The sequence below is a fragment of the Chrysochloris asiatica genome, unplaced genomic scaffold (assembly GCF_000296735.1).
Source record: "Chrysochloris asiatica unplaced genomic scaffold, ChrAsi1.0 scaffold00033, whole genome shotgun sequence".
NCBI classification, from domain to species: domain Eukaryota; kingdom Metazoa; phylum Chordata; class Mammalia; order Afrosoricida; family Chrysochloridae; genus Chrysochloris; species Chrysochloris asiatica.
This window is the reverse complement of record NW_006408551.1, coordinates 4101450-4110943: the sequence shown is the minus strand read 5'-3', so window position 1 is coordinate 4110943 and position 9494 is coordinate 4101450. Positions and strand designations below refer to the sequence as shown.

The 9494-nt window shown below is 44.2% G+C and overlaps 1 protein-coding gene across 2 annotated transcripts in view; it reads right to left on the bottom strand.

Moving 5' to 3' along the window:
* The window catches only part of KIF5A (kinesin family member 5A), a 40950-nt gene extending 32524 nt beyond the window's left edge, over positions 1-8426 (bottom strand). The window contains exon 1 of one of the 2 annotated variants that reach the window (XM_006859480.1): positions 8045-8426. In XM_006859480.1, the coding sequence (XP_006859542.1) occupies positions 8045-8173 (129 nt within the window). In that variant the 5' untranslated portion in view covers positions 8174-8426. The remainder of the gene's footprint in view (positions 1-8044) is intronic. The other variant, XM_006859481.1, reaches the window with a different exon arrangement.
* Positions 8427-9494: the final 1068 nt, after the last annotated feature.

The window sequence follows — 9494 nt, the reverse complement described above, 5'->3', positions numbered from 1 at the left end:
GGAGCGGAGGTCCCTGGGACCATCAAGGGAGAAGAGCATAGAGCAGGACCCTACCCAGAGAAGCAGTGATGCCAGAGATGATGCAGATGACAATGATGTGGAGAGATGGAGTGGCTGGGGACTTTAGACCCAGCGAGGGAAAGGGGCTATGTGCTGAAGACTGGGGGGGGGACCGTGCAGGTTTGAAGGGTATACCCTTTGGTTGGTTGATGATGCATGGAGGGGATTGTAACCATGACAATGAAATGATATATGATAGGATGAATGTAAAACTAATGTTCTTCCATGTAAAACTATCACATAATTCACAATAAAACATAAAAAAAGCAACAACAAAAAAATACAACCTGATGATCCACCCTGTAAACTATCACAATAAAAGCTTTAAAAAAAAAAAAAAAAAAGACCTACAGCGTGGGATCTCTCATCCAAATACTAACGAGGCCCAACCCTGCTTAGTTTCCAAGATCAGAGGAGATTAGGCACAGTCAGGGTGGTATGGCTGTAGGCAATGTGACCTGGCTCTTCCTGTCCTAAAATGATGCTCTGGGTAGGGAGGGATGCAAAAAATAATAATAACAATGATTGTTTCTTGAAAGGAGAACTGGGCGGCTGTGGAAGAATTATAGGAAGGAATCTTTTCATTGTATTCCATTTTGCATTTTTGAATTTTGCCACATGTGCATGTCAGAACTATTCAAAAATTGAATTAAAAATAGTATGTCAAATTATGTAAGAATATTTGGTGATACAATAGTCATAACATTTTAAGTGAAAAAACAGACTACAAAATAACGTACCCTATATGATACAATTTTATTTAAATTACTTAGATATATATATCTGCAGAAAAAAGACAAAGCAAATACTTAAAATTGTCAATAATATTTTTCTTGGGATGGTCAAATTTAGGGGGATTTTTAGTTTCTATGTGATTTTCTTTGTTTTTTACTTTGAAGACATTGTTGTTGTTGTTGTGTGCCGTGGAGTCGGTTTCGACTCATAGCGACTCTGCACAGGGTTTCCGAGGCTGTTAATCTTTACGGGAGCAGAACGCCTCATCTTTCTCCCGCGGAGCAGCTGGTAGTTTCGAACTGCTGACCTTGCGATTCGCAGCCCGATTCGCAACCACTACGCTACCAGAGGTCCTTAAAAAAATGTATTATTATTTTTTATTAAATATATTAATGATATATTTATCGTATTACTTTTAATGTTATTAAAGAAAAATCTACCTTAATTATTGAATTATAATCTCTTAGCCTGCCTAAATATGCCTCCTACCCAGTGGCCAAGAAACACGAACAAACAAAAACACAGGTATCTCAGGCGGATGACTCTCCCCTCTTTTCAATCATTATCTCCTTCCATACCTCCTGAAGTCAGGCGTCCAAACTAAGGGGGTTAAACGTAAGTCCCAAACTCCTTCCTTTGACCCTCCTGGGAATCTAGGCACCATAATACACACACATAATTACAGGATTCCAGGGGCCAATGCAAATGCATTAAAATGGAGGGCGCTCTCCAAATGCTGAAGCCAATTATTGCCCAAGGAACCTTTTTTCCTTATCCTGGGCTGGGAAGAAGTAAGCGAACAGAGAGAAAATAAGGACGAGTTGCTCAGACTGGTGATGGTATAGCTATCTAAGAACTAGAAAGGGATACACTTAGTCATTTCATGGGCAGGGAAAGTCATGTAACATGGATTATGATTTCAATGGTTCTGGGAAAGCCTGTTACTCAATTCCCTACTCATAGCTGAGCCCTTAAAGTCTAATTCTTTATTCCTTTATTTGTTAAATTTATTTTAATTTGCTATTGTTTATGTTGTTGTTGCTGTTAAGTGCCATCAAATCAGTTCCAACTCTTAGCAACCCTGTATAGGGTTTCCATGGAATTAATGGTGAGCTTGGACCACCAACCTTGCAGTTCAAGCCAACTTTACAGTCCAGTGCATTAACCCACAGTGTCACACCAGGACTCACGATGAATTAATTTTTTTCAACAGAAGTATTTTATTGAGTCAGTAGTATACTAAATACTAAATCCTAGTGTGGCATAGGATAAGCCCTGGACTGCATTGTTAAGTGACATTTTTGAAGTATTTAGCATATTTGTTGTTGTTAAGTGCTATAGAGTCAGTTCTGACTCATACTAACCCTTTATGTTGTTGAGTGGCCCACTTAGTTAGTTCCGACCCATAACGACCCTGTATAGGGTTTCTGAGGAGTGGCTGGTGGGTTTATACTGCCAACCTTGCAGTTTAAACTGGCCTTGCAGTTCAGAGCATTATCCTGCAGCGCCACAACAGGACTCTTACCCTATATAGGGACATTTAAAATGCCTTCAAAATTGAAAACAAAGAAAATCACATAGAAGAAACTAAAAATCTCCCTAAATCCAACCACCCCAAGAAAAATACTGTTGATAATTTTATGTATTTGCTTTGTCTTTTTTCTACATATATACATAAACAAGGTCAGCAGTTCAAGCCCATCAGCCACTCCTTGGAAACCCTATACAGAGTACCTATACAAGTCAAACCCTATACATGTCAAAACAGACTTGACAGCACTTAATAACAACAACTCTGCTAAATGCTTCTAACATTTCATCTTTAATCCTTTTTTATTTCATTTTTAATAGGTTTTATGTGCACATGTGGCAAAAATCAAGTTATTATGAATTGAGTGAAGGTTTACAGAGCAGATTATCAGTTTTACTTTCAACAAATCATATACTTACTTTTATTTCAATGATTGCAATCACTTCAATGTAACATCACTTATCCCAGTTCATTCCTGTGATTCTTATTTCCATTTCTCTTTTTTCCCAACCCTTGTCCTGAAATAAATGCTACCCTTTTGATCTTAAATGGTTGACCATTCTACGGTTTGCATACCTTACTAGTGTTGTTGCCCTCCTTATATACCTATTTACTACTTGGCTGAAAATTGAGCCACATGGGTAAGTTCAGTTCTAGATCTAAAGGGTGACCAAGGGCCATGGTCTCAGCTTCCTCCAGTCTCTGGATGAATTAATTTAGTCGGCTCTTTCTATGAAAAGAACTAGATCAGTGATTTTCTACTATTTCTGCCTCTAGACTACTCACGGAGTCCTGGTGTGGTGCTGTGGGTTAATGTGTCAGATTGCAAAGCCGCTTGAACTGCATATGCAAGGTCAGCAGTTCAAGCTCATCAGCTGCTCCTCAAAAACCCCATACAGGGTCGCTATGGGTCGGAACCAACTCAACAGCACTTAACAACAACAAAAAAAACTACTCACATGAGAAGCTTGCCCACAGTCATACATATCTATTATCTACATCTCTCATTATATAAATAATTACTTTTAACTGATTAAAAGTAGCATGTGGTGGGGAATTCCTTAACAAATTTGGGAGCTCACATGTATAGTTAGTAAAAGCTAGTTATACTGCTCCCCCACCTCTGCCACACTGCTTCGCAGGCTGAGGATCACACCTAGACTGATAGTTTCTTGAAAGCAGGAAATCTCTAATATACCACCACACCAAGCATAGTTCCTAAGCCACAGGCCACTCTTCATAGGTATTTGTTAAGTAAATACAAATTTTCAAGGAGAAAGAGAGCAAGAAGACACTAGAGACCTCCTCAGTCAGTAAAGAGGGAAAATGATGTTAACTACTTCCCAATTTTGCCAAAGGTTAGTTTGTGGGAAGACAGAGTCTAAAATAACCAAAACCAAAACCAAGGGGTTTCATTGCTGTCACGAGTCCATTCCAACCCACAACAATCTATGGTCTTCAAGGCTGTGGTCCTTATGGGAACAGCCTGCTACAGCTTTTCCTGCAGAGCAGCTATTGGATTTGAACCACTGACTTTTGGTTAGCAGCTGAGCACTGAGCCACCAGAGCCCCTTGAATAAAATAACAATATCATCTAACTCTTATCAAGAATTTATTATGTGCCTGGTGCTATGCGAAATACTTTATATGCATTATCTCATAAATGACTGCTTACAGTAATCCTATGTTGTTGTTGTTGAGGGCCGTTGAGTCGATTCTGACCCACAGCGACCCTATATAGGGTTTCCAAGGAGCAGCTGGTGAGTTTGAACTGCCGACCTTTTAGTTCAAATGGTTTTGCAGTCTCACGCATAAACCAACAGTGCCACACCAGGACTCCATAATCCTATGAGGTAGGTTCTATTAGTATTTCCATTTTATAGATAAGAAAACTGAGGCTCATAGAGCTAAGGAAATTTGCCCACAGTCGTACATCTCAGAAATGGTAGAGCAGTTTCAAATCCAAGCAATCTGATTCCAGATCTACATCACCAAGGTAATCAGTGAACTGAAATGCCAACACTGTGTCAGATCCTTATCAGGGCTCTTTCCTCCCCTCCCTTCCCCTGCAGCTCCATTCGGCCACCCACCCACCCCCAGTCTGGGCTCCTCTCCAAAGGTTTCTAGACAGAATGAAAGTCCTTCATCATTCCTTTTTTCCAACCTCAACTCTATTTTCAGAAATATTTTATCCTTCACCTGTCTTCTTAGAGAGGTCTTCCTTGCCATCCCCAACACCAGGTAATTGGAAACCCATTGAGTGGGTGCAATGTCAGTGACTGGGAGACCTGTTATTTTAGAAACACTCAGTCCTCTTACCTTTTAGAAATGTCCCCTGAGAGCCTATCTTTCTCCCACCCACTATCTTAAGCACTCCTCACAGCCTTCTCTGGAAAGTTCTTCAGAATCCCACAGTCCAGATCTTCTTTGTTCTCTCCTTTAACTCCACTCAAACCTCCTTGTGCACTTGGGTATCCCAGAACCTAGTTTTCCATCATTTGTGATAATTAAAGCTAATGGAAGAGACTAAGATCAGGGGTCCAAAGATGAACAACCTATTTCAACCCTCAGTAAAGCACTGGTAGAAGCTGAACTTCAAGCCACAGGCCTGATTTCCATGGTGAAACCCCTGGGGATAGTTACCATGGTAATACTAGAGAGACACTGGCCACAGCAAACATTACCTCCCCTCTCCAATTTTCCTTCAAAAGGCTCCCCAAAGCTAAGGAGAGCCCTGGTCTGAGGATATCAAAGTAATACTGGGTCACTCAAACTATGCTAACTCTGCTTCAGTAACCCTGCAGGCCTCAACCTAGACTTTTCCTAGTGAGGTACTTGACATTCCTGGTTTTTTACCTCTTTAAAAACTCGCTTAACCACTGAGAGACCTGAGGTTGGCAGCATGCAGTGGGCATTTGAATGAAGACATGTGTTCCTCCCTGTCATCCGTCTCATGTCTGGTGCTCCATTTGCAGGGCCTCATAGAGATGCGGCAGCCCAGACAACAAGCGCTAGGACAGTCTGCCCACTGAAGACCAGGCAGGGAATGACAGACACATACATAAACACATCCAGTGACAGCATCACATTGGGATTCTGAGTTACACAAATAGCAAAATAAGATGTATACCACATAGATGGTGACCCAAACATCCTTCTACTTATGACTCAGGCCATTAACTTTTAACAAGCTTCATCCCCCAGATTCCTGGGAGAAGTGTGGTGGGGGCAAAAATAGGGGAGGGAAAAGGTTCACAGAGCTGTCTCACCAGCTTATTTTCCTACTCATTGCCAAGCAGAACAAAGCCCGCAAACCTAAGGGATGCTGAAGGCCAGAGTTAGGTGCCGTACTGCAGAGGCAAAGAAGTGGTTACAGGAAGAAGTAGGGAGTGGGTTTGAAAAGATTATCCTTCACTCTTACCTCACCTTCCCAGCTTCCTCCATTAATTTTTCAGACAGTTCCCCAAACACTGGCCCCCAAGGGGAAACTAGAGGAGAAAAGAAGAAAGGGAAAGGGAGTAGGAGGGTGCCTTGTTATGACCTTCAAAAATCTCCTTAAAACTACTTCTCTTATAGCCCTCATTCGTCTGGATGAGGAAGAGATATTAAGGCTGGGAAGACAAGCTCTCAGGATGCTGCCTGAGACAAAATGGCCCCTCAGAAACATTTATCTTGGAGTAAGATTGACAGGGAGGGCTAGGGTGAGGGAAGATACGAAGCAAGACAAAGGTATAGTCCTTCACATATCAGGCAAAATAGACAAGGGAGTACCAGCTGTGGATCTATGATAGAATCTGAATTGGCAGCACCTCCCCCTCCCACCACCACCCCACACCTTTCATCATCTCTTCTCTCCCCACCTCCCACTGTGTCTCTCCTGTTTAGCTGGGCTAATTGAACAGATCAACACCACACCTCCTTCTCCAACACACACACACCCCCCACATGCCTAGCATGCCAGGAGGACCCACAAAGTCTAAAAGATTTAGTTAGATTTCTGGAGCAAGAAAGCTGGACTTAAAAGTGACTGTTAATCTCTACCTTCATATTGGGGGCAGGGGCTCAAATTCCAACTCAAAGTTAAGTGTGCAGTCTAAACTATTCAACTACTGATCCCCTTTGGATGGCCAGGCATTGTTTTAGCCTAGCCAGAATGACCCCCACCCCCAGCCCCCAGGCTTCAAGATCTAGAATCTCAAGCTAAAGAGAGAGGCACTCCCCATGTAGCAGATACACAAACACAAAGCCAAAGCATCCATCTGAGATCACAGTGTGAGAGCACTCGGTGGTGGTATAGTCATTCTTGAGACCTTTGGGGATGGGTAAGCAGGTCTCTTCTCTTCCTAAGCCATGTTTAATCAAATCCTGAATCTCATTCACCCATAGATGCCAGGCTCCCTCCTCTCCTTTTCTTCATTCCTTTAACAAGCATGTCTATAGTTGCTTTGTGCCAAGGACTGTAGATCAAAGATATATAAGAAATGCCCCTGACCTTGGGAAGCTTATGTGTGCCCCTCCCTTTTTAAGCAAGGCTATAGTTTTCTGGCCCAGCACCCTTCAAGCATCACAGAACTCAATCCCAGTTCCTTTTACTCTACAGCCTGAGGTCTCTACCAACCTAAACAAGGTAGAGTGGATAAGGCCTAGGCATTCCCTTTGGGTCATAACAGTTAAAAGTCCAGAAATTTGGGAAGGCAATGTCATATAGAGGAAAAAAACATGAGTTTTGGAGTCACAGATCTGAGTCTAGCTCCATGAATTAATCGTGTGACCTTGAGAAAGTCATTTAAGTTCTTTGGGCCTCAATGTCCTCATCTGTAAAATGGAAATATTAATTCCTACTTCAGAGTGTTGTTTTGAAAATTAATATGCACAGAGTGAAAAGCACACAATAAATATTATTCTCCTTCATGAAAGATCTCTTCTATGTGTAAGCATAATCAAGATGAGATAGAAGTGGCTTGCTACTTTTTATTGAATCATCAGGAGAAAGGATGAATAAGCAAGTACTCATTAGGGTCTCAGGCTCTGAACGTTTTTTTACTTGTCGGAAGAGAAGTGTTGGGGGATCTTCTTCCTATGTACCTGAGAGAAAAAGGCAGATAGATATTTCCTTAGGACCCCAGAGACTAACCCAAACTGGGTGTGGCATCAATGTATTCCTTTCCCAGAACACCCTTCAACAGATTTGGGCCCTTCCCCCAAGTACAGGCGGTAACTAATTAAAGGGATGATGGGGGATCTAGTCCTGGAGCCCACTTCTATTCACACCTTCACAGAGACCCTGGACTGCCCACCTCCAACGTAGCCCATCCACTAGCCTTCTCCTCCCTCCCTAAGAGGTGGGGGCAGAGATCTGAGCCAATAACAAAGGGAGGATGCACATTCTCCAGGAGGAAGGGTAAACATTAAACATCGGAAAAACATGTCTCTAAGGGGTAGGGACTCTGTAGAAAGCAGCAAAGGGGAGCTTAGTCCCCTGGTCCTGGGGGAAGTAGCCCCCTCCCACTCGGCGGTGTCCTGACAGCGGCCGGGTCAGGCCACACCCAACCATCCTGATGCAGGGGAGAAAAGGAGGGCCTGCAGCTCAAAGGATGGAGGATGAGAGGAGTGAAGGGGGTGACGTGTGGCAGGCAGGCAGGCAGGGACTCCAGTTCTACGATAAGAGTTTCAGCCTCCCGCCCCCTCCCCGAAATCTCTTCCAGGGTATGCACTCACCCCAATAATGACGCTGTCGTCCCCTTGGAAAATGGGGATGAATTTGTCCCCCCGAAGAATTTCAGACTGATTAAGGGGCCGAAATCGGCAGAGCACCTTGATGCTACATTCGTTGTTGGTTTCCGCCATGGTGGTCTCCGACGTGAGGCTGGGACACTTCTGAGGCTGCAGGGGTGATGTGTGCTTCGGAAAAGACCGCGCTCAGCTGAGGCCGAGGCGGCGGAGAGGCGCTCAGTCTCTGTTGGGGGCACGGGGGCGAAGACTGGGAGCAGGAACCGGGCGCGCTTTCCCTCCTGCGGCACAGGGCTGCGGGCGGGAGACCTGGCGGCTGGTGCTCTCGCAGCACTCTGCCTCTCCGCCCAACGCGCTGCAGCTCTGCGCTGCGGGCTTGGGCGGGGCAGTGAGGAGGACAGAAAAGGGAGGGGGGAGAAGGCGGGGCCTCCTTCGCTGGGGGCCACACGCTTGACAACGACCCCGAAAGGGTGTGTCCTTTCCTTTCTACTAGCCTCCTACCCACTACCCATCCCTGAGACTCAGAGATAACCTTGCCCTCACCCTTCCTCAGACAGTTCACATATGTCTTCCTCCCCCGTACTCTGTTTGTCCCTGCCTTGGACTCCACCCCCTGGAAGGCAATAAAGGGTCAGAGGTGGGGTTGTCTAAGGAAGAAAGCCAAAAAAGTTTCTGTCCTTTTTTACTGAGGTATCCCTTACCCAAGTCGCAATCCTCTTTCTAAATTGGAAAAGCATTTTTCATTCGCCCTTCCTATCCCCACACACAAACGCTAAATTCCCAGTCTACGAAACCTTCAAGGTCGCCAAGTCCATTCTTAGGGCAGTCTGGCTACTTTCTCCCCCTTCTATAGCCAGATATGTACCTTATTCTCTCCCCAACATATACATCAGATCCCCAGTTTGAGAGAAGACAAACTCCCATTCTAGGTAATTGGAATTCAAAAACAGACGAATTTCTCATTTTTGCTGTCTAAATTAGGGCTGGAATGGAGGTGGGTGGGAGTCATTTTTGCAACAGAATCCAGTATAGGAGGGGTGGTGATAGGAGTGGGTGAGGCTAGAGGGGCTTCTGAGATGACCCTTTGAGGGAATACATGTATGTGTGTTTTAAGCAGGTTTAGGCCATATGTAAGTGTGTGTTTCCTGCTCAGTTACTTTTGGATAGAGTTCCAGTACTCCATCCCCTTTCTCTGGCCTTTCTTCTCTGTTGGCCTCCCCTCTCCCCACTTCCCTGACAAAACTTAAACCCAAAGATGCCTTCTTTTTTTTTCTTCCCTTCCTATTCAGACTACTGATGCAGGCCCTGGGCAGAACATCCAAGAAGCTGGCCAAATTGATTTTTCTCCATGTCACAGGCTTTTACTGGATTGCAGGAGTTGAAGCTCTATGCAAAAGGAGAGGCAAGGTGATGGTAAAAGTGAGGAGCAGATAGTAGT